The sequence below is a fragment of the Bradysia coprophila genome, chromosome III (genome assembly GCF_014529535.1).
Source record: "Bradysia coprophila strain Holo2 chromosome III, BU_Bcop_v1, whole genome shotgun sequence".
Lineage (NCBI taxonomy): Eukaryota > Metazoa > Arthropoda > Insecta > Diptera > Sciaridae > Bradysia > Bradysia coprophila.
The window spans coordinates 4,008,001-4,033,825 of NC_050736.1; the positions used below are offsets into that span (position 1 = coordinate 4,008,001).

Below are 25,825 nucleotides of genomic sequence, written 5' to 3' on the forward strand. Positions count from 1 at the left end.
GGTTTTCTCTTAAATGTTTTGTCTCTTTTGTTCTTTTTCTGCTGCCACTCTCGAGTCCACCACTTCGGTCTGTAACTGTTTCTTTTTATACGCACTTTTGGAACATTTTCGATTATCATACGATTCAGCAGCTCGAAGAAATAGTCAAAGGCTTCTTCCACGTCCATTCGATCGAAGATTGCTGCAAAATTTATTGACTCCAATTGTTGCAATATACGTTCATAGTTTGCCGATTTATATGAAAATACTTCGATGAAATCGTCTGTCGATCGAACCTCTTCTACCGTTATATATTCGAATGCCAACTCTATTGGTACATGAAAATGGTCTATTTCCGTGTTTAATGTGACTGAAACAGGAGCCTTGGACACATGCATATCACCGGTCCCGTTTACAAACACTAGATCGAGAACGTTCATTGAAATATTCTTCAGATTCGACAACTGAAACATCGGCAAGTCGTGAACTTTCTGTAGGAATTCTGATGCTGCTTGAAAATATACTGATTCGGTGTGAGATGCGATGTTTTGCGGTAGTAAAAACGTGTCGGTATCATCGAAATTCCATTCAATGGAATGACAAATACTGAGGCAATTTTCCCTTTACGAAATGTTAACAAATGCTGAGGCAATTTTCCTTTGGAAATGCTCTAAATCGCACCCATTTCCAATTTTCAGTTTTCCCAAAATTGCTCTAAATCGAGTTCGCACCCATTTCCAACTTTTAATTTGCTTACAACCATCATAAATGGAATTCGCGCCGAATTCCATAATTCGCGCCGAATTTCATAGTTCGCACTGACTTCCAACAACACATTTTCAAAAGTACTGCAGATCAAAAAATTGTATGGGCGCGAAATTACCACTCTAGAGTAAGAATTTCGCGCGGCGCGAGATTCCATTTTTCACTATATAAGCGTATAGTAATCTCGCGCCCATACGGCGGGAGATTCCTAGCAACCGTCATGTTATGTGCGTTCAAGATAAATCGACAGATTTTGAAGAATCGGCCATACCCAATGGGTATTAACCATCGAACAGACTACAAATAGTCAAAGCTAACACGAAGTTTATTAACCATAGAGTTACACTCCATGGCCATACCTGATTGTACATTCATTGCCGATCATAACACTCAGCAGCCTTGGCATTCATTGGTTAAACTTTGGGTTTAATGAACAACTTTCTGGCAATTTCGTAACACTCACCGTAATAAGATCAATTTTTTTTGGGCTTTCTGATATACTGTTTGTATTGATTAAGCAAGAAAAGGTAAATAGGAAGCTAAAATATTGAAAAAATTTGTTATTTGAAGGTCAACGACTACTTACTTTTTGTATACAGAAATCTCGGCATGATGCATCAAGTGTCTGTGAATGAAGCGGAAGGATTGCTAGAAATTCCTCTGGGATCAAAACTTTCATTTCGGTATCGCAGTAAAATAACCGGGAAAGAGACTACTGCTAGAATTATCGCTGGGCGTGAACGAAATCACTTTTTTGCTCTGTTCGACGACGATGACGTGGATTTCCGGATCGCAATGGAAAATTCATCGGAAGATCGATCAGCATCATTCGCCATGACGATATTAGACGAATCTCACGCATTTATGATTCGTCCACACCGAAACGGAGAAATAGAGACACTGACATCGAACGGAAGAAAACTGCATTTCATCAGGCAATCTGGACATGAAGGAAGAAAATTGGTATCTTCTACCGCCACCAATCACGGATTAACTCGACACGAAGCGTCGGTCATGTTAAGCGAAGTCAAATTTCGGGTTTCGTACTCCGAACGAAAGAAATACTTGATTACGGTTCGAATTGACCACGGCAAGACAATATTGATCGATGTCAATGGTTCCAGTACTCTTGCTTGTATGAAAACGGCCATTTCATCTAAACTGGAATTCTACGCATCAGAGAAAATGCAAATCGTTCATTTTAAGGGGCGTCGTCTTGACGCTAATGACAAAACAATGGAAGATTTCGGCATCACTGAACATTCGGTGGTTGACATGACTGGAAAGATGATCGTCTACAATGTTAAAGTTCTGCCGGACAAAACATTTTCAGTTCAAATTAGCTCATTTGCAACCGTCATCCAGCTTAAAACTGAAATAGCGAAACAAGAAGGAATACCAGTCGGTCAGCAGCGTTTATACTGCCCCGGAGGACGTGAAATGCACGATGGCTGTCGTCTTGCATATGAATACCTTCCCAGCAATTCCGATCTTACGATCTTTTTATTCACCAACTGGAAAAATGATTCAGCTGGCTCGATGGACGTTTCTAAATTCACGGAAACCCACGAGTGTTCTCCATCATCTGTTTTTCTCGTGAGTGTATCTCATCCAAATGGGCAAATTGTTACGGTGTCTGTGTGTGCTTTGGACACAATTCAGGGACTGATATCTAAAGTCCAGGCTGTTGCAGGCGTGACCGTAGCAGAGCTGCCAGACAACATTCAATGCTACAAGAAGAATAGACTTCTCGAGAAGTTCCTACCACTAATAGTTTACAACATTTCTGGGAAGACGGAGGAATGCAGACTTCAGCTGAGTTTCATGTGCACTGAAAAACTACATATTTGCACCGCAGAAAACTTCATTTTCATAAAGACTCTCACCGGAAAAACCATCAGCATCCCGTATTGTTGTATGCTCTCAATACATGCAGTCAAAATTAAAATTCAAGAAAAGGAAGGGATTCCTGAGGAGCAACAGCGGTTTATATTCGCTGGTATGCAGTTGGAAGAGCATCGGACGTTGCGTGACTATGGCATTCAAGTGGAGTCAACTCTGCATTTGGTTCTTCGCTTACGAGGAGGAGGATGTGAATGTCGAAATGGGCAGTTATGTGACGATCACGCTAAACAAATGGATGTCGAGCTCACGTTCAGTGAACGTGGTGCCATTACTTTTGGCGGAAAATCACAGCAACAGTTTCGCGAATCGTATTTCTATGAAGATTTTTCAATTCAAATCGAGCCGTTCGTGGTTGAACTGCGTCTAGCAGCTGTTCCTGTATTGCTTTGATTCAATGGAATGTTTTCCCTTTTGTTTTTTGTTTGTTTAAAATATATTTTACCGATTGATGCATCGGCTTACAGGTTTGTTTCATCTCGTAAATGCAACATATGAATTTAATAATAAAAATATTTAGAATTTGAACTTACTGCCCAAAGCTTTTCTTTTTCCCGAAATTAAACACTTCTTAGAAAAATATTTCCTCCGTTCTCGATAATAAAATCATGACGGAATGATAGATTTGTTATGGAAAAAAATGCACAACCAAAAGCTTAAAATTAACATCGACCAACGCACTTCAAGCAAAATTGCGCCAAGAGTACTATTTTGCATGAAAGCTTTTTACAAATTTTTTACAATGTCAAAATTTGTTTGATACACCGGCCAGTTTCACTACTCTATTTAGAGAGCAACTGAACAACTCATGCTTGAAGTAAGTTCGTTGCATCGACACAACAAAGGCAATGACACTGACACTTGTGTAAAACTATTTCAATAGAAATCTAAGGAGACACAAACTTCTCAATTCCACAGCGCAATATTAATTGGTACTCAGTTGTTAAAATTCCCTCAGCGGTTCGCGCTGATTTTTATCTTAGTGAACTATTTACTCAGTACTCAGTACTCATCTATAATGTAAAGGGAAGCTTTTTGTGGTCTCACACTTTCCATTAAATATATCACACCATAAGTCCGTTGCAAATTCAAAATAAAAAGCACAACAACCACATCAAAGGCAGCGTTGTATTTCCTTCAACTCCGTCAACTCGATTTATTATTACTCACACGTAATTTTGAAAACCGACCCATTTTCTGTTTCTGTGTTTTACTTGAGTTTCTGATTTCTCCATACAAAACCTCATGTAAAATTCACAAAAAACCAGTAAACCGAGAAACAGAAAATGTGTCGGTTTTCAAAATTCCGCGAGTTTTTAATTCATTGGCTCATCCATCTATTCATCGAAAATTCACATTCTGAAGCGCACTTATGGCGTGAATTTGATGTATCATGTTCTTTCGTGAAATCCCTGTATTCACTGTACAAATCGACACATAAGTTATGTGACATAATACTAATCAAACACATTTTGGCACTGTAAAAAAAATGGCAACATTTTTCATACAAAATAGCAAAGTCACTTGAAGCACTTTTGCTTGAAGTGCGTTAATTCACGGCAGAGTAAAAGTAACCCAGGCAGGAGCGCTTGTTTGACTAGGGACCTGAATAATCTAGTAGGCCTATGTTTTTTGCGAATTAAATTTTTCAACTTATGTCAGTGTTCATTTGAGTTCGTTTTCATACAAAGGATTAGGTCACTCATTTGACGTTTCCATAATGAACCGCTCCTGCCAGGTTTACTTTTACTCTGCCGTGGTTAATTCAATTCAAAAATTTGAAAGCAAGGTAAAACATGAAGAAAAATAAGAACAATATGCAAAAAAACTTAAAACTTACATTGTTTTCTTTTCTCAAGCATGAGTGGTACTCTAAATAGAGTACTGAAACTTGACATTGTAAAAAATACAGACACATGAAACATGCAAATAGTATTCTATTTGGCAGCTGTCACTCAAAGCACTTTTGCTTAACACTTTGCCAGTTACTGTGACTTGTCGACTTTGGGCACCCTGGAAATCAGTGAAGGAGTCAAGTCAAGTAATACCTCCAAACAAATTGAGTGATGCTATTCGACCGCGCGGGCAAATAGCCATTCCTAGCAGTGACGACTATTTGACCGCGCGGGCGAATAGCCATTCCTAGCAGTGACGACTATTTGACCGCTAGCGGGCGAATAGCCAGATCTAGCAGTGTAGACTATTCGAACGCGCGGTCAAATAGCCATTCCCATGAGTCCAGACTATTTGTCCGCGCGGGCGAATAGCCAATCCTGCCAGTGTAGACTATTTGAACGCTCAAAAAATGGTGGAATAAAATTTCGCGCAATGGTGGAATAAAATTTGTCCTAAATGTTAGCACTTAAATATTACTGTGCATGCAGTCAAACTAGTTACTTTATGTATTTTCAATATAGTGAAACATTATAGAGAATTACCGGGGATCTGACAGTCCACATCCATCATACATGCCCCTCCATGCATAGCAAAACATCGCGAAAGTAGACCTCCAGCACTAATCTACTCTAATATGTGTGAAACGTCTGAGACTCAAAAAAAGTTTCGTAAAAGGAAAATCTACTCCGATCTGCGTGAAACACCTAGTTTTAAAATTTAGTTTGTAAAGGGAAATTTTCTCTAATTTGTCCGAAACGCCTTGGTTTATGATTTAATTTATAAAATTTATAAAAATTGACAACTTAGCTATATTATAAAATTATTGTATCTGGATGTAAAACAAGCAAATACTTGTATTACACACACAACGAGCTTTAGCGACATTTTTTGCAATGTATCGCATTCATTTTTGCGAACAAAAAAGGAGAAAAACCAATTTATTCTTTTCGACAGTGGAAATTATCAATCTAGACTTACCTATGTGTTAACTATCGTGCCTGTTATTTGCATGAAAACGTTAGACGATACGGCTATAAGGTTGATATTTTACGAAATATATTTCCCAAAAATATAGCTTGAAACAAAAAAATTTCAAATGATTTCACGATAGAAGCGGTCAAATAGTCTACAAAGGAAGAACTGGCTATTCGACCGCGCGGTCAAATAGTCTACTAAGGAAGAACTGGCTATTCGACCGTGCGGTCAAATAGTCTACTAAAGAAGAACTGGCTATTCGACCGCGCGGGCGAATAGTCTACTAAAGAAGAGCTGGCTATTTGGCCGCGCGGTCGAATAGTCACTCCGAAACAAATTACTAAAAATCAAAAATTAAATTTTAGAATTTTTAAATTTTATTTGGAGGTAACCCTTTACTACTTTCCAGGGTGTCTAAAGTTCCAGCGCGCGCACTATTCTGCAATGTGTTAATTCATTTTTACCTGACGAATTCCCTGCTTCTGTTGCATTACTTTACGCAAGCGGTCCACAAATCCAACCTGATTATTCGGAACAAAGCCGAGAAAAGCTTCTTTCTTTTCCGGTGTGTATAACAGAATCAGAAAGTGCGTTGCTTATGCATAAATTTCAGAATTTGTTATGTAATTTAGGTTCTCTACATGAAAGACTGTATACATATCCTCTGTTGAACAGTAGATTTTTGAGCAATTTCCGTTAGTCAAGGCTACAACTATTGAAATTCCCCCACACCTTACAGAGGACAAAAACACCTCTTTTTTTGTCTTTTAACTAAAAATTCGGTTGCTATAGTCTAAAAAAACTGCTACATGAACTTAAATTAAAAGCTCAAGTTAAATCACGGCAGAGTACAATAAACCAGGCAGTAGTGATTCATTTTTGAAACGTCGAAAAGTTACGTAATACACTGTATGTAAATGAATTCAAATGAACACTGACATAAATTGAACAATTTTATTCGCAAAACACAAAGTAGATAATACATATCTAGTCTAAATACTAAAAAAAATCATTTTTGACATGCAAGAATCAATATTGACAATGACTTGCCACATATTGTTCACAGGATGTGGTTTTATTAATTTTTTAGCCCCGTACGAAGTACAAAGGGGCTTATAGGATTACGATGCCGTGTGTAATTGATGGAATTCGAAGCAGACGGTAAGGGCAAAGTGTTTGCCTATGTTCATAGATGACGAATCCGCAATAAAAAACAGCAAACGCTCCGACTGTTCTGATGGCTCGTTTTTACTTCTCTCTTGTCTTGTTGACTTTCTTCAAAAACGACATTCGTTAAGTCCAATAGGATCTGATTACTTTAACCTGTATTTTCAATGAAACTAATGAACTAATAGCAATTTTCTAACTGAGCAAGGAAAAAAATCATTTATTTCTTATTAATTATATTGTTTTGTTGCCTGTTAAATAAATGTTTCCAATTTAAATTCGCAGAAGCTGTGTGTAATGAACACGTAAGAAAGTTCTGTGTTTGCCATTATAAATAATATATTAAACAAATGACGTAAATTTCGATCAAAACGTTACATGAGGTGTGACTATACAGTTCTTAGTGTTGAATTTTGCATCTTAAAATGGTTTTTTATTTGTTGATTTGTTTAAAAAAAAAAAAAAGAACTCGGCAACTTAATGTTATAACGTTTACGGCTCACATTGCAAATTAGAACAAAAAAAATGGAAATTCCAGAACTGTAATGAATTCCCTTCGAAATGCACCGTGCATCACGTAATTTAAAAAAATAAATAAATAAAATTCCGATTCATATTGCTATTGCGTTCACGGGGAAGAATTGTTGAAGATGGTGATCAGAATTTCTAAATAGAAGTATGTTTATCCAGCCAAGTAAAGTTTGCTGGTAATAAATACAAATCAGTTCTGAATCAATTTATTATAAATCACATAGACAACGTATACAAGCTAACTATTATTGTCTATTATAACTTTTGGAACATAAAACTTCTATAGAGAATTTTAAAATGAATTTCTATGAATTAATTTTCAAACAGACCTGTCTAATGTGCATAAAATGTATTACATTTTAATCTGTTGATGAAATTATTAATTCGAAGGAATGACTATATGACCAGGTCACCCCAATACTCTATACTCTATACTTATTCTAGTTCTTATTCTTCGTTTGATCCTACTTAATACGTACACGGCACAGTAAAATAAACCATGCAGGAGCAAATAAGGGACCTAAGACACTGTATGAAAATGAACTCAAATAAACACTGACAAAGATTGAAAAATTTTATTCGCAAAAATAAGGTGGTTTACTTTACTTTGTCGAGAATTTAACAATCCTGAGCGGTTGCTCTTATTACTAAAGTCTCCAAATTTGACACTTGTCAATTTCATGTTCATGCTAGGAGCCGTGCTGTGATACCCAGACAAAACTCCACCTTTAACTATGCTCGATGTTGAAAAGAAAATGACAAAGCCAAACTATAAAACCAAATTTACAAATAAATTAAACATCAAAGAGTTTAAAAAGTCATCGATGTTCCCAGTCATTAAAAGCGTCCCATTGTATGATATTTTGGCGGAAAATTTGAATACGCTAAGGCGTATTCAAATTTTACCCTAAAATATCATTGACTAGAAACTGGGAACAACCATGACTTTTAAAACTCCTTAAAAACAGTTAGATGTGTTTCTTTTAGAATGAACCAACTGTATTTCATACAATAGGGTGAGTAAAGAGGAAGGAATTGTCCGTTCGTTTGCCACCGGTCAGGAAAGGTTTTTATTTTTACAAGTAGCCACACATACATTGTTATATCACACCCTATGAAAACCCTAGCTTCAAACTACATAATAAACGCATATTAAGCGAGCTAACCTTAATCTATTGTATCACCATCAGGTAATACTTTAATGGCGACATCAGCTCATTTTCATAACAAACATAAGGTTCAACATAGAACTAGTTTTCATTTTTCATGTGGCGCCATCCTTGGTTTCAGAGTTGAATACGGACTCTTTTACTATATCATATCTCATTAATGTTATCAGTCATCATATGTTAATTGAAACACTAGCGTTTTCTGCCGGAATCACAAAAAGGTAAAAACACAAGTAACGTCGGACATTCGATTAAAATGTAAACAAAAGATCCAAATACGCTATACTGTACAGTGTACACTCTATTCAAAAAGTATGGCAATGAAGATCATTTCATTCATAAAATCCTATTCAATAAACACATATAAAGCTTTTAAGAGAATCATTGCCTATCGCTTATCGTCTTACGTTCATCACTTTTTGTGGTATATAAGTATAATACATCTCGTGTAGTAGATTTATTAGTATAACTATCTATCATACATGAGAAAAAAGAATTGTACAATTAAATATTTATACATTGAATTTACTCTACAACATGAATTGACTAATTTAACGATTTTAACGTTCTCTCGCTCTCGCTCAACATATGGACGTCTCTTGTTGATTTTGTTAGCTATATCAGTTACCTGTAGTTAAGATTTCGTGTAGTATCTCCTAAATATGTGACTAAAGCACAGATTCGAATCATTGTGAAGTCGTCTTTCAAATGAATAATTACTAAACATAGTGTGTATTACTTACATGTGCCAAACACTCATATAAGCATCAGTTAGACTCACTGATTCCATATTAATGTTTAAAAGAATATTAAGTTTGAAGAAAAAAGTTTTCTTTACAAAAAAAATATAATTTTGAATTACAACGGACAATTGTTACATTTGTTCATTGATGAGAAAATACGTGAGCCTTTGATAATTTTTAAAATTTAAAGAAACATAACTAGATACTGAAATTTTCGTGAATAGTGTGTGAAAAAGATAATTTTTCATTTTTGTGACTTTTTCTGTTCAAGGTAAGTTCAAATTGTGATGGTATATTTAAGTCATCCAGAATATTATTTCTATGTTTATGAAATTATAAAATTTTAACCCGGAACTTTATATAAAATGGCACAACCTACCACACGATTTTTAATAAATCAATCATTGATGGAGTAAATATTTTAGCAGCACTACGATATCACCTTGATTGTTTAATTCATAAAACATTATATTGGTGTTGTTGACACTCATGTTGGGATTTGTTCAAGTTCAATTCGCAATTCGATTGTATCTTTGTGCAAAATTTGAATATTTTTGTCGTCGTTTGTTTTTTTTTAAATATTTAGTCTCTCTTTTACCTTTAATGTCTAGACCACTCAAATCCTTTTCGATATGTCCTCTTATATTTTCTTAATGAATAAAAAAAAGTAGACTTGTCGAGTGTCATCAATACGCTGGTGATTATTAATGAATTTTTTTACGCCACTGCGATTCTTTATAAATAAATAATGAGTGTCCGAAAAGTGCAATCATTGGTGTGGTTATAGGTTTAACGTACTGTACCACTTTCAGAATAATCGTTTTCAAGAATGTGAAGTGGTAGACGATTGGAGACAGAACAAAACAAAATCATCAATCCCATTACTTCATTCTTAAAGTACTAGTGTTTGATACAAAATCTGTTGCTAAATGACGAAACATATCAAAGAATAATCTTCCGTAATTTGCATAAAAAACTATTTCAAACAATAAAACAAAAGTATTCTTTTATTTTACAGAGGATTTTTCTTTAGTTCTTTAGTTCTTTGAACATATTTGACATTTTTTAGAGTTTTAAAAGTCATCGCTGTTCTCAGTCAATAAAGTGTTTCTAGGTTCTGAGATTTTCGCCCAAAAGTTGGAATTCCTTAGCGAATTCAAATTTTGTGCCCAAATATCATCTGGGAATCACTAAATTGACTGGGAACATCAATGACTTTCAAAACTCGGACAAATCTAAAATTGTGTTTTCTAAATGTGAAGAAACTGTATTTTTCGAAAAAGTTTTTATGCAAACTGCGGCAGATACATACAGTTGGAGAAAATAGAAAAGTCACATTTATAACGACTATATTCCAATTTTATTTATTTATTCGGATGGTAATAATCGAACGTTATTAGTTTTGGGTTGAGCGTTAAAAATAATTCCATTTACCAATATTTCCATCTAATTAAAAGATATGTAAAAGGAAAAATTCCAATGGTCGTCGATCAACAAATATTGGTCGAATATAATTTCCCTTATTTATTCCACTGGCTTGTTAGAACACAACATACAAACAAACGTGTATTATACAACAAAGTGTTGTATCGCTAATATAAAAAAAAACTCAAAATTCTCTCTCGACCAGCTAGCATGATTTCGAATGACGAAATGATAGGTTCCACTACAATCCAATTGATATTATTAATTCCACATGCGATATTCAAGTTAATATACTTCGATATACGTAAATGTATTACAATGAATGAAAGAGAATTGGATTACAACGGTGACGTCTTATTTTTCTCCGTATCCACAATATTTCTCGTAATGAGTACAGAGGAAAGTAGTATTTTTCTGGTACTAAATCGGAAAATTTGTAATAAAAGGAAGTGATACGACTTCTAATCCGTTCCCAAATGTACAAAGCAAAATAAGTACAGATGGTGAAAAACGAGAAATGCAAATAACCAGTCGACAAATTTCTTTCCAAACTTCAGTTTACAAAATGTTTGAATCAATTCATACGTCTATTTACCCATGTTGGCAATACTTACTTCAACGTCTATCTATGAATAAATTTTGAATTTAATTTGACCGTTAACGATGCATAGCCTTGAAACCTTAAGACATACACATTTCGAAATTCGATGTAATAACCAATAACTACAATATTATTTATTTGTTTGGATGGTTAATACCTACTTCTAAGGGGGATCTTTTTTTTTGTAAGAAAGATAGTCTAATAGAGAGTTTGAAAAAATCCATTATGTTGATACAAAACGTAGTTTATGCAAAAATGCATGAGAATATGTTATTATTTGTTGACGCAAATGACAAAAATACGTGTGGAACCCAAAGTATCTATTAGGCCGCACATTGTGTATAATTGATAAAATTCACTAAAATGGTTTGTACTAGTCTTACCATTGAACCCGCAACGGTTGACCTTACTGTAACGTTTTAGTTTTACAATAAAAAAACATTTTATTTGCCGTTGATATTTTCGCCTATTTGATGGCCTTTTCGTAGTTACATCGCCATCGGTTGGAAGTAAAATAGTGAAGATGTGAAATGATATGTGAAAAATTCAAATATTTCTGTGCAGTTTTTACGCGTCTAAAATTTGAACCTTTTTTTTATTGTCACAAAGTCAACAATTTTTTGTTTCTGAGTTCATTTAACACTAATCAAAACGAGAATTAAATTTACGAAGCGAAAACAAACTCTAGCATTTACGTGTTAACAAAACTCGATCTTCGATCAGAAATGAAACGCAATTTCGTCTTTTTTTTATTAAATTAGCCTGACAAATTTTTGTTCATTAAATTAAAACATTTCAATTAACTTTTTAGAAACGGCTGTATCACAATATGACCATTCAATCTGCTACTTCTTTTGTTTAAAATATTGCAAAGAATCTTTTCGAAAATCTTCATTCTTCTATATAGGAGGATATTCCGCAGATATTGTCGTCTATAACAGATGACTAGCCATTTCTGAAAAATTTTAACTTAAATAATTCGGCGAAAATTTTAATTACATTAGTCGCTTCCATGCAAACTCTCTGTTTTTGCTGATGTAATTACCGTACTTAGCTGTAAGTCTCGCTGTAAGTATTTTCCAAGTAAACAAAACAACAAGGAAGTTAAACCATTAATTCTTCGATACGTGCAATATAACCGAGGCAAAAGCGCATCACAAACAAAAATAAAATTTGATTAGCTCCCACTTGACCTTAGTGGCACCTTGGTAGATGTAATTTGCAATGCGTAATTAGATACAAATCAATTTGTTTGAGCATTCATTATTATTCACGAATCGATGTAATCGGTATTTGTTAGATTTTGTTGACACTGTTGTAAACGTTGTTTGTTAAATGTAACTTAAATTTATTCTGTAGTACCGATAAGTGCACATTACAAGGCTGAAGGACATACACTTTTTCCGAATCGACTAATTAGTGAAATGAATTCGTAAATTTATTCGTTAAATGGTTCTTAGTAAGAAAATTTATTGAAAGTTTGTGTGATAAAATCCATATTAACTATTTCCCGTATTCCACTAAATGGAAATAGCAACATTCTTACGCGCAAACAAACCTTCGATAGACAACGATTTGTAATTAACTAAATCATAGCACGGTATGACTAAATACATTGACATATGCATAAATATTGTCACAGTACTATACTCATTAGAAGATCAATACAGCATCAATAAATTAAAAATATCTCATAACAGTAGACGTAGCTAGTCATCGGGAAAAAAAATGATATTTTATTTTCACAGAATAATGACGATTAAGAAAAGTAAATAAAAAAAATCGTCACATTAAACAAAGTGTCTTTTTCTCAATGTAATCATTACGATACACTATTAAGCCATTGCTCTGTATGATCACGTATTTATGTATTTTAATAATCAATCGAATGACCTTCTCAACTGACCAACTATACCTGTCTCGAAGTAAATAATATTTTTTTTGCTAATCATTTTATGTCAAAATATGAAGCATTTTCTTTTAGTGAATTTATATGTGTTAAATCATCCAACGTAAATAAAACTTTGTAACAAAAATATATTCTCTCTGTCTCTTTGATAGAAAAAAAAAATCAATATTGCAATTAGCATTCGTTAACGAAATCTTCTTGTATGTGGGCAGGTATACATAATGTACTCATACCACTCACAGTGGCGCATTCAAAATCAATCTAATTCAATTAAACTTACCAAGAAATTAATGTTATAGCTACATAGGAAGGTAAATAATAAAAAAACAAAATTTTTAGACGTTTTCAAATACATAAGACATGATTTGATATAATGAAGGTTTTCGGATGATGTAATTAAAATTCAGATGACACCGTTGCTTCATTTCTATATATTAGAACAATTCAGATAATGTTTTGTCAAACTTGAACTTGATAATCGCTGTTGTTAACTACGGAAGAATTATGTAAAAGTAGATCATGTGGAGACGATGACTTCGGATTTTTCCATAACTGCATACAATTCCATTATGTTGCTCGCGGTGATATATACTTGTATCTTGTGTTCAGTACACTTAACATAATAAAATTCATTCAAGGTATCACATTGAAAACATTGCGTTTGAAAATGGATCAGTCGTACGCAATATATAATCGGAATTGCATTTTCAATATACACGTTTTAAGTATCAATTAGAAACTTGTTTGTCTCATCAACCAATTACCAGTGATAATATATCTAAGCTGATAGAAAGGCATTATTAATTAACACCAATGACTTAACACTTCACAAAAAAAGGAATTTGAAACAATAGCAATGACGACGTTCACTTTGCTATTTTTTTTTTTTTTTTTTAGCTGCCAATACTCACAGCATATATAAAATGTGTGACGCTAATCCATTTTATAATAGTAGGTTACATTGGATGCTGCGAAAGTAATTCATTATACGAGAAAACAATTTTGTGATAAAAGCACACTCACAAGTGTGCTTTTGAGCATCGGTAACTGTCGTTATATTTGTATATCCGAGCCAATGTATTCCGGTTTACTACCTGCCTCATGCGAGAGTTGATTTTTACATAGAAAAATGAAAAAAACCAACCTAAAGTAGTCCAGATGCAAACAATCCTTTTCACACGGGGCAAATTGCTAAGTAATGAAATACTTAAAGACTTTTCTTTCCCTCGACAGAAAAGTTACAAGAATTACAAGAAACTATTCATCTCTTCGACCATAGACTGCTGAAACTTTCGCGGTCTTTTACATATTCTATTCAGCCAAGGCCGTACATTCTTCTCTTTTGATAGTTTTGTTTAAATTCTTATTCTGCGGAGCTGTGTTAGTGTAAACAAGATGCGTCTCATCATCATAATTAAAATAATTAACATTCCTTAAATAAGACTAGTCAGTGAATTTTTTGGTCATATGACACGATTTTTTTAACATTAGCAATTTGAACTTCATTTGTCTGCATTTACACGTCCAAAATAATATTGCCGGGTGAACGAACAGGGAATTTTCTGAAAGGCATTCTTAATTAATTACCGACACTAATATTTTTCGTATTTGTTTCCATTCTCCGCTTAAAAGCTACTTAACGGAAATATACCAAATGATTAACTTAATTGTTGAAACACAACTCATCATCCAGATGAAAACAATAATACTACAGACGCGAGCCTCAAACTGATTCATAATTAACTAATTACGAGACACTGATTTACAATAAAGAAACATAAAATTTTGGAAAATTTTAGAATTCTATGTATAACACACACTACTTACATTGTCTTAATATGTTCGCTATATACCTATTTAAACGATCTGCGTTATAATACGCACGATTAATTCATTGGCATTAACGTGCAACTGCATTTATTATTGTTTCGTTAAATATTTAACAATTTCAAACCTGTACGTAATGACGTCAATTGTCAAGTCAGGAATGGTAGTTGAGTCTATGTATCAATTAAAATGTTATTTATAATTTTCCTTTTCATTTTTTTATAGGAAATTTTATTGCAATGGCACCGCTGCAGACCATCAACGACACTTTAATCGCTGAATTTGAAGGTAATTTATTGGAACCTGTTTTATAATCGATCAACAGGAAAAAGTTATAATTTCGTTATTATTGAATAACTGAATGCCCTCACTGGCTCTGAAATAATTTGCTTACATTTTGCGGTCTAGTGCAGTCTAGTGTTTATGCTATCAGTGCTTTTATCACAATGAAGTGTTGGGTCTGTCTAGGATAGATGGGATAGACGGGATAGACGTTTCATTGTAGCTTTAAATTAATTTTAATGATATTCTGTAACATTGGTAGCTAAATAACACTATACTTATATGAATATGCATGCTTATGTATTCGTCAGATTGTACGTAACTTAATCGACGATAGGATATTTTATCGTATTGACTGGATCTACAAAGACCAGAAATGCTCTTGGGCTCATCGCTCTGGATGCAGAATGCATATTAAAAAATATGAAGTAAAAGATTTTGAAACTTTAAAAAATAGTGAAATGAAGGGAAGTAACAGATTCGATAATTATGCAGGTGATAAGAGTCTCCGAGAGGCTGGAAATTTTAAAAAGAAAATGTCTAGACATTTTACGAATTGTTAAAAATCTAGACTCTGATCATATGCTTTGGAACGCCGCACACATTTGGTGAATTTTTTTTCTTAAGATTGGAAAAACAATTCTAAAATTACACCTTTATATACCAAAGTTCTGTTCTGCATTGTGCTTATTGGACTTAACGAATGTCGTTTTTGAAGAAAGTCAACAAGACAAGAGAGAAGTAAAAAAAATGAATAAAATCACATCCTGTGAACAATATGTGGCAAGTCATTGTCAATATTGATTCTTGCATGTCAAAAATGAATTTTAAGTGTTTAATCACGGCAGAGTAAAGTAAACCAGGCAGGAGCGCTTGATTTGACTAGGGACCTGTATTATCTAGGTGTTTACCGGTTATGTTATCACGAAGTTTAAATTTTAATTTTTTTTAGGTTTGACACCCATTCAACAGTTTTACAAAGACAAATCCGTATTCCTAACTGGTGCGACTGGATTTCTTGGCAAAGGTAAGTGCCGGTTATTTGTACAGATACATCAACGCAAATTTAATTAATCATCGTAAAATTGAAAGGTCATTTTATTTTCGACCTACCGAACTGCACGTTTTTTTATAATTGTCCAAACCATGGATTCGTAGAATTGTTTATTAAATACCATCCTTTTAATTGTGCAAATGAGACCTTAGTTTCGTTCTTTTATCTTAATTTATGCAAATGAATTTTGTAGAACACGATTTAAAGAACCAACACAACTTCTACATTAAAATCCGTAATGTTCTAATGACGAATATGTTTCGTCGTCTCAACATACAATTACTTTTGAAGGACTAAGATATTGTCCACGAAAAAATCTATCTAAATCTTTGTGGTTTGACCAAATTAAAAATAAACAAAAACAAAACTGAATCGTAATAAATTAATTCATCACTTCTAATGTGCACAACGGAACTGAAAGAGAATAGCGTTAACAATAATTATTAACAGCTTTCAAGCTAACCCGGTAGTTTATTGAGATTAAATAAAAACCGTAAAATTTCAAATTCGTTGCAAACCGATCATCATCTGTTTTTGATGTTAATTTGTTGGTCAAACAAGTACAAGTAATTTGAGTGTAACCTGATGCGAATTCGCAACTGATTATGGTGTATGTGTTACTATTAGACACATTATTGGATGTATGGAATATATTCAGAAGTAGTTTCATTTATGTTACCATACTAAGTGTTGGTCTGCCCGTCAATTTTTGAAGTTTATTTCTTATGTAATTTTCATGTTTCAATTCAATCGTTCTCTGAATGGAAATATCTCACCTTTGAATTCGAAATCGTGTTTCCAGGCACGTGTATACGTATACCTGTACAGTGGGCATACTGTTAGCGAAACTAATTATTATGAAATTCGATTCTTGTTCGTTATTAGTGGCATTATGATTTTTAAGCCTCTACTTTGGACTCTTATTTTTTTATTTTTAAAATCAAAAGTCCATTTCATGTGACATACTGACTGATATATATCATCGAACGATTTTAATGGTATGGATCTTTATACCAATGATATGGCTAAAAATAAAGTTGCTGAGTCTTGTGACATTACAAAGTATGACTTGTTTCTGCTCGTGTGGATCTTAAATGTATCATTACAGTTAAGTAAAATAATGATTCTATTTTGCAGTCGTCATGGAGAAATTATTGCGCTGCTGCGACATTAACACCTTGTACATACTGATCAGAAGCAAAAAGGGCAAGAACGTTGAGACTCGTTGCGATGAAATATTTGATGATGCGGTGGGTGAAATATTTCCTTTTTATTCAGCCAGAGATTTTATGATGCGAATCATTTGTGACAGGTTTTCGATCAATTAAAACAAGAGAAGCCTAAATTTCGGCACAAAATCATTGGAGTATCTGGTGATTGTGTACTACCTGGACTGGGAATCGATTCAAATACTCGACAAGTATTGAGGGAAAATGTCAATATTGTTTTTCACGTTGCCGCAACAGTAAAGTTCGATGAAAAATTGAAATTAGCTTTGGGTATAAATGTGAACGGAACTCGGGAAATGATGTTGTTGTCTCGAGAAATGCATAACTTGCAGGTAGGAAGAAGTTTAAGCAACTAAATGAGACTATTTAACTCAATTCCTCTTCATGACTAGGCTTTTGTACATGTTTCAACTGCATATTGTAACTGCAATCGTACAACCATTGATGAGAAGATTTACAGACAATCAATGACTGGTGAAAATGCAATTAAACTAATGGACTGTATGGATGAGAAAACATTGGACTCAATTACGCCACAGTAATGTTTTTGAAATGCAAACCGTGAATGAGAACAATTGAGTTAATTTTCTTTTTACTTTCCTGTTACAACAGACTTATTGCCGGATGGCCAAATACGTATACATATACAAAATGCCTTGCAGAGGACTTGGTGAAAAGTATGAGTAAGGATCTTCCAGTCACGATATTCCGTCCAGCAATAGGTAAGCACATGATAGCAATTCTATTGAAACTATTTTTAAATGTGAAAATTTTCGCTTTTGATAGTAATTCCCACCTACAAAGAACCAGGTACGTAGCGCAAATGATATTGTTGGTGTTGAATATTTTGTGTTAAATGGATGATTTTCCTCTCAATACAGTAAGTGGTTGGATTGACAATATGTATGGCCCCACTGGAATAATTGTCGGCGTCGGTTCAGGTCTACTACGAGTGTTTCGCTCGAATCCAGAAAATTTCGCTGAACTAGTTCCAGTCGACATGGTTTGCTGTGCACTATTAGCAAGTGCCTGGGACGTCGCAAAGTCCACACACAATGAGCCTCCTGTTTACAATTATGTTGCATCAGTACAAAATCCAATCACATGGAAAAGATACTGCGATTTGGGTATTGACCATGGTAAACAGATGCCGATGATGAAAACGCTGTGGTATAATCGATTCACCATGACATCTTCGGTAATAATGTTGGCGATATTATCATTTTTATATCACACGATACCAGCCTTTTTGATGGATGCAGGATTGGTGCTGACTGGAAAAAAACCGAAGTAAGTGTGGTCTTTGTACGATACGATACATTCAGTGGTGCCCGTCGACTGAGAATATATTTTTACAATTCTACACTTTTAGAATGATGCGAATATACAAGAAAATTCACAAGTTTTGTGAAGTTATTGGATACTTTACCACACAACGATGGTATTTTGCGAATACAAACGTTCAAAAGTTATGGTCCTCGTTGGATCCAGAAGACCAGAAAATGTTTTTCTTTAACATGGCTGATATAGAGTGGAGTGAAGTGATTGGTCTAAGCATATACGGCATCCGTACATATTTGCTGAAGGAAGATCCATCAACGATTCCGCTGGCATTGAAAAGAGCTGAACGGTAAATTTTCTTGGATTACTCGTCAATTTCTGTCTTTAACTAATGCCAATTTTTCAGATTAAAATGGCTACATTATGCTACAATCTATACGGTGTACACACTAGTGCTTTATGTTTTATACGTGATTCTTAAGGCATTTTCATTTTTTTCGTTATTTGATTGAAATTGAAATTTTTTTGGGGTTCATACTTTTGTGAAATATTTGAATTTTATATACGCAGGTACAAATTTAAGAACATGCAGCAACTCAGCATATCCTTCCATTGTAATTAATTGTAATTTATTATTTAAGAAAAATCACTGGAAAAACTCGAAAATAAACTTGTTCTTTGTGGCAGAGAAATGTGTGAAATTATTGAACTTATTGAGGATATTTACTGATACTCAAAATGAAAGAGTTATGTTGGCTTTGTCATTGGATTTTACGACTGCTCTGCTCCTAGCATGAACATAACACATACGGCTATTCATCTGTTATCGATAACGACGACGAAAATAATGACAAGCTCTGAGTAATATGGTCCCTTATATAATAAAATGCATGCACAGATAAAAATATGGAATTACAATTTTTAGGTCCGAGGGGATTACTTTCAAAAAGTAATTCTTTCGGGATTAGATTTTTAATCTTCGCCAGAAATTGAAAAAATGTAATTCTTTCAGGGATTAAAAGCAGGACTAAACAATAATATTGAGGATTGAACGATGATACTGCGGCTTAGAATTTTCCGTCTATAATTTAATCGTCTTGAAATCACACTTTTGTGTTTATTTAGTTCGTACACGACTTACGAACAAGATATGGAAAAATTAATTGAAACGGACATTTATTTGGTGTTAAAATGTTTCAATGGTACTACCGATGGTTTATTCTGCCTTACAATATGGATATGGTTAAAGATAGTATAGAAAAATTCTAGATTGAAAATGGCAGTAAGGCCAATTTTAGCAGCTAACTATTTCACATTACTATAAGAAAACAGACATTTTTGAATTTAAATGGTTAACTTCTTATAAAGAATGGTAAGGAAACTACAGAAGAATATAAAAATGAAAATCATGAAAAAATATCGAGGCTTAATGTGACGATCTTTCCATCTGGCAATTTGCATTTTAATCCCAATTTTAATCCCACGAGGAATTAGTTTCTTTGAAACAACAGTTCACAATAAGCCACGTTTGGATTAAGAACAAATTGCAGCAGTGGTAAGATCGTAGACTGAAGCGCAGGGGGTCTCGGGTTCAAATCTCGTCAGGTAAATAAAAAAAAAGAATTTCTGTTTAATAAAAACATTTCTCATTCCAGATTCACAAAAAAGCATCTTCTCATATCAGACGTTTAGCTAAAAACTGTAGTATCACACAATATCCGATAATTTTTTTGTAATTTTTTTTTTCTGGAGTGAAAGTAGGAAGGGTTAGAATTTTTTTTATTGCACTACAAATAACATTTTGATCAGATTAAAATGAGATTTTCGTTTCAACGCATAGTAAACAAGCGTCAAACGTTAGGGCCTCAAAGATTAAAATTTAAATCCTATAGGGATTAATTATTTGGGGATAAGTTCAAGTAATCCCTGAGTGGATTAAATTTAAATTCTAAAAAAGATTCGATCGCGTACTGTTAATCCCAAAAAGATTTAGATCTAGGTCCATATTTTTATCTATGTAATAAAAAAAATTGAAGTACAAGATTTGAAATCAACAGATTGAAAATACTTTGATCGATTGAAGTAATAGACCCGAAAATAGTAATGGTATGCTTGCCGTCTGTAAAAGGTTAAATATAAACTGTTTCATTTGTGTATTTCTTGTTAGTTTTCATTGCTACGGAGTTCTAAGATCGTGTTTTTTTTTTGTTTTTTTTTCGTGCCGATGCCGTTATAATAACAATCAAAGGTAATGAAAGTAATACATTTGTCCAGATATTGTTACAATATTTTGCGAAACTGGTCAAGGCAGGTCAGCTCTGTTCTAGCTAGGAGCTGTTCTAGGTGCTATGATTTTACCATATAAACGTTGTCGTAAACTCTACGAGTACAAGAACTTTTCATAATCGGTAAACTTTTTGGGCTTAGGAATAGGAACTCTAATAATGGACTCCCAAATTACAAAGTGCAAAATGTCAAAATATACCCTAATCCACCCTACGGAATGTTCATATATATACAACATAGGTAACGACTTGATGGTACTGAGTTACGTAATTTGCGAATCTGTTGCTTCCGTTAGTACTATATAACTAAATAACAGTTTTTAGACACCCAATGCACGCAAACATGTATGTAGCGCACGATTTTGCTTAACCGGGTACTTCTTATTCTTCTTTTGAGACGTGTGAGAAGCTGAGGGAAGTAAACACCGTAAACACGCAAGAAGCCATTTCTATCATTTATATCATTGACAGAATTTTAATCAGAAACTTGAGGTATGTGTATGCATGTTTTCTGTTTTAGTTGTGGTTTGTTAATGATTCCACACAAAATTTATTAAACAAATGACAATTTTAAGTATTTCATTCGCGTGCCTAACCAACATTCAGAAAATAAGCATCTAGATTTTCATAGATTACATCTAGATTGCATAGATTTTCATTTGTCCAATGAAATTCTTGTGGAATCAATTACAAACCACAGCAACTTCTAATTAGAAAACATGTCGAATTTCACTTTGCTCCCCTGTAAATCTTTAGTTCAGATTCTTTACCCCATGTTTTCGTGGAAACTATTTTTTATTTTTTCATCGTTAGACTTGAAGTCAAACTCCTCCTTTTCCAATATTAAGGACTGACCGGGACTAGCGGTTAATTCATAATTCTGAATTTTGTTTTAAATTTTTATATTTATTTTCTGCATACAATTTACAATTACATGATACATTTAACAACAATTAACTCTTATTTACACATTTAGTTACGGTTTTTCATTTATTTTTTTTATTAATTTATTATTTTTATTTGTCAAATGAAGTTTTTCTTCTGGATTTTCATTTGTAATTTTTTTTGTTATAATTTTTTTCAATTTTTTTTTTCTTTTGTTATAACATTGATATTTTTAGGCACTATTGTTAATAATCTAAAATATGTTTATACATATTTACAAGGAATGAAAAGAAAACGAAATTAAACGAATTAAATTGAAAATATTTTAATAAAGAATTGATTTTTTATAAATGTCCCGTTCACCTGAGCCAAAACAGAAATACTTGAGATTGAAGACTTTTTATGGTTGTTATTTTTCGTTAGAATCGATGTCAATTTATTTCAGTTGTATTCATCCAGGTGGACAAATAAAATAGTATATTGCATCAACTCACCACCAGACCAGTTGAGTATTACCTAATACCTACTATGCTGTCTTATGAGCCTTTAACACTGGTAGATATAATGAAATTTGTATATTTCGCCATAGAGTAGCTAAAATATTTCCGTTTACCAAGTAATGTTTCATAGACTTTGAAGTACTAGATTTCATTGAGAATCAATAAGAATAACACAGAAATTGAAGACGACATTCACGTAGTTCTAGTACTTCGAGGTCAATACATGTTCAGTGTTTAAAGTTTAATGGAACATAAAAAATATTCGATATAGAAAACCGTTTTGTTAGTTTGGTTGGTTGTAATAACTATTGTAGAGAAAGTTTTCGCGAATTATAAAAAAATTTTCAAGAGCAGGGAACTAAATTTGTCAAAATAGATCTGAAGTAGTAAGTTTGAATGCAACTGAAACAATTTCACATCTACTTCTATAAGTCTCCAGTTACAAATATTTCAACGTTCGAAGCTTTAGCGTCATTGACTTAATTTATCTGAAATTAACCAATTAAGAGCTATGCTATTAGAATTCATTAAACTATTTTTAAAAATGTATTATGATCTTTAAGGAAAATAATCAGAAACACAATACTAATCAAAGTCATCGTTAAATCAAATCAGTAAAGTTATCTTCATATCTGTTTGACAATTTATTTGAGATGATGCAGTATGCATATAACATACCTTTTAACAGATTTAACTTCTTGTTTAACCTTTTAGAAACGGCAACTCTATCGCTGGATAATAATGCAAACTTTTACTTCCGATGTTTAGTGATTGATGCGAAATCTTTTACTTCATTTGTTTAACCATTCATTTTAATATGAAGAGCACATTAACCATTAGTCATCGCTTCTTTTTGTCGTTGTTGGGACAACAATGTTGTCGATAACAGATGATGATTAGCCATTTCTGAAAGGTTAATTGTACGCCTTAGGAATCTTACAATAAGTAAGGATAGGAATCTACTTCTTGTTTCAGGTGTTTTTTATTTATTATATATGGAACGTTCACATGCATTCTATTTTTCATTCCACTATCCGGATTTTTTTCTCTTAGTTCCTCGTCACTTTTCTAACATTTTCTTTATTTTAAATTTGTTTCATCACTAACGTTTCTGCTACATTTTGTGTGTAATTTCTTTTAATTCAATTTATGTAAACATGTATGACCTGCATTAATATACTTTTACGTTTAAATAGTTCCTTTTGTTTGTAATTTACGTTAATATAACAAGAATATTTTCTAGATGCGATTATTGGTTGCTTGATTGGTGATTATTTTTGGTTTGTTGGAATGAATTTTACTTTTTAAATTTTTGTTTTATTACTTGAAGCTCATATTTATTTAAAGGGAACTTCCTAACATTATTTTGTAATATCATGTCACGATGGTAGAGAAAAACACCAAAAAATAGGTTAGAACTTGTTTTGGCTGTTGATTGTTATTCGAAGTTTTGTTGTTGTTGTTTTTTTCTCGAAAAATAAGAACAATATTTTGAGCAAAGTATCGCGTTTTGCAGTAACTGGAACGTGCGATCCCCCAATTGTAGTTCCTCTGATTATTCTCTGATTATTCCTCTTTTCAAGAGATTCAAGCTATCAACGAATTTTTTGACTTAAGCTTTAAATATGAGGAATAATCGATTGCTCTCTCTGAATAGTGTGTCTTACGAGATGGTGAATAATGTATTCGTATATTATAATCTGGTAGATGGAGTTGGCATTACTGACAAAATCCGTAACGGTCTTCCATTTGTTAGTGTTCCAATATCATTACCAAAAAACATAATAAGTAACTGAAACCCGCGGTAAAAAAAATGAAATTTTTAATCGATATTCTAAGATGTTTGGCTAGATGAGCTTTGAAAAAGAGAAAATTTTATTATGTTTCTACTGAAAATACTTCATTGGTTGATATTTGAGTGTATATTAAGCCAAAGACTTTGTGAGACGATGTAAATGCCTTACGTATATCTGGTGTGTTTTCTTGTTTGGTTTTATTGGCGTATTGATTAGTGTTTTTCTAATTGTTTCTAGGAAATATAGAGAAATATTTTGGAATCAGAATCGAAATATATGAAACTATGGTTATACTTAGCTATTTTTTTGACATTCTTTTTAGTAGATTTAAAGACAGAAAAATAGATTTTTGCTCCTACTAAATATTCTTTGATGTAAAATATCTTTCTGAAAATATTTCGTTTCATCGTCTGTGTGTGCATTTTTTACGTTTTTATTTTAATTTCCTTTCATTTTTAAATATATTTCCTTCTTAGTTTGATTAAGTTGTTCGTGTATTTTTCATCTGTTGCTGATATGATCGTGTGTCATTTTATTTTGTGTAGTTGCCAGTAGTAATGTTTTTATACATTTTAGTCGATATAAAAACATAATTAGAACAATTTTTCATTAAAAAATATTTTTCTGTTCTAATTCTCATCCGAAATATTCCTACAATTAGATTGGTTTCTTTAAATGTTTCTCTAAATATATTTCAAAATTGTTTTTCGAACATCTGCTTTCCTCGAACAACTTTAATCTACTAATCAAATTTTTGTAATTTATTTTTTCTCCTTTTTTATTTACTTGGCTTGGGATATATATATTCATATTTTGTTGACATTTGTTTTTACTTTAAATATTTCTTTTCGTTTAATTTCTTTTATCGTTCGTAGTTTTTGGTAGTGGATTCGGTTAAATAATTCATAAAAAATATTTTTATTTTTTGTATTTTATTTTGATATTTAAAATGATTGTTTCGAATAACATTCCATATTGTTAATCTATAACTTCTTGGAATCGTTGCTTCTAAATTAATTAAGAAATCAAATATCTGAACGAATTTAATAGTTTATTACTTATGTGTCTGTGTTGTATAATAAAACCTAATTTAATTAAAAATTTGTAATTAGAAGAATACGAAACATGTAAAAAATTATCTTACGAAAATACTGAATTTATTGAAAATTGATATGTCAATTAAGAAATTTAGTATTAATTTGTGTTTACTGTGTGTGTATCTGTGGTTTAGTTGAATATTTTTGTAAACATATGGCTGTTTAATTTTTTAGTTCAACATTAATTTGTTTAAATCAATTTAAAGTTAACCTTTTTGAAACGGAAAACGCATTTGGATATACGTTGAATCTGTTACTTCGTTTGTTTAAACTATCGCTATACAAAATCTATCTCGTCATTAGTTTCAGCTACTATAAAGATACAATAGCTCATTGCTTACTTTTGTAGTCTAGTCGTCGTTCTCTATCCGTTTCTAAAAGGCTCTTTTATAACAACAAAATCAAAATTTGGAGAACTATTATTTTGCTCTGCAAAAAAAGTCCTATTCAAAATATCACCAGTACGGTCGTTTCGTAATCTTTTTATTAGTTCATGGAACAGAATTGTTTTGTGGAGCTTTTCTTTA

The 25,825-nt window shown here is 32.8% G+C and overlaps 2 protein-coding genes across 2 annotated transcripts; both read left to right on the forward strand.

The window, feature by feature from the left end:
• Positions 1-1,195: 1,195 nt before the first annotated feature.
• On the forward strand, positions 1,196-3,172 carry LOC119076420 (polyubiquitin-like). The gene has a single exon (XM_037183166.1). The coding sequence runs from the start codon at positions 1,354-1,356 to the stop codon at positions 3,037-3,039; it is 1,686 nt and encodes a 561-aa protein (XP_037039061.1). The 5' UTR covers positions 1,196-1,353; the 3' UTR covers positions 3,040-3,172.
• A 5,858-nt stretch (positions 3,173-9,030) lies between these two features.
• Positions 9,031-19,423, forward strand: LOC119078371 (fatty acyl-CoA reductase wat). The gene is made up of 11 exons (XM_037185876.1): positions 9,031-9,398; positions 15,115-15,177; positions 16,124-16,198; positions 17,363-17,475; positions 17,538-17,786; positions 17,847-17,992; positions 18,067-18,176; positions 18,241-18,264; positions 18,336-18,744; positions 18,827-19,084; positions 19,142-19,423. Exons 2-11 carry the CDS (start codon positions 15,129-15,131, stop codon positions 19,245-19,247), a joined length of 1,539 nt encoding a protein of 512 aa, XP_037041771.1. The 5' UTR covers positions 9,031-9,398; positions 15,115-15,128; the 3' UTR covers positions 19,248-19,423.
• Positions 19,424-25,825: the final 6,402 nt, after the last annotated feature.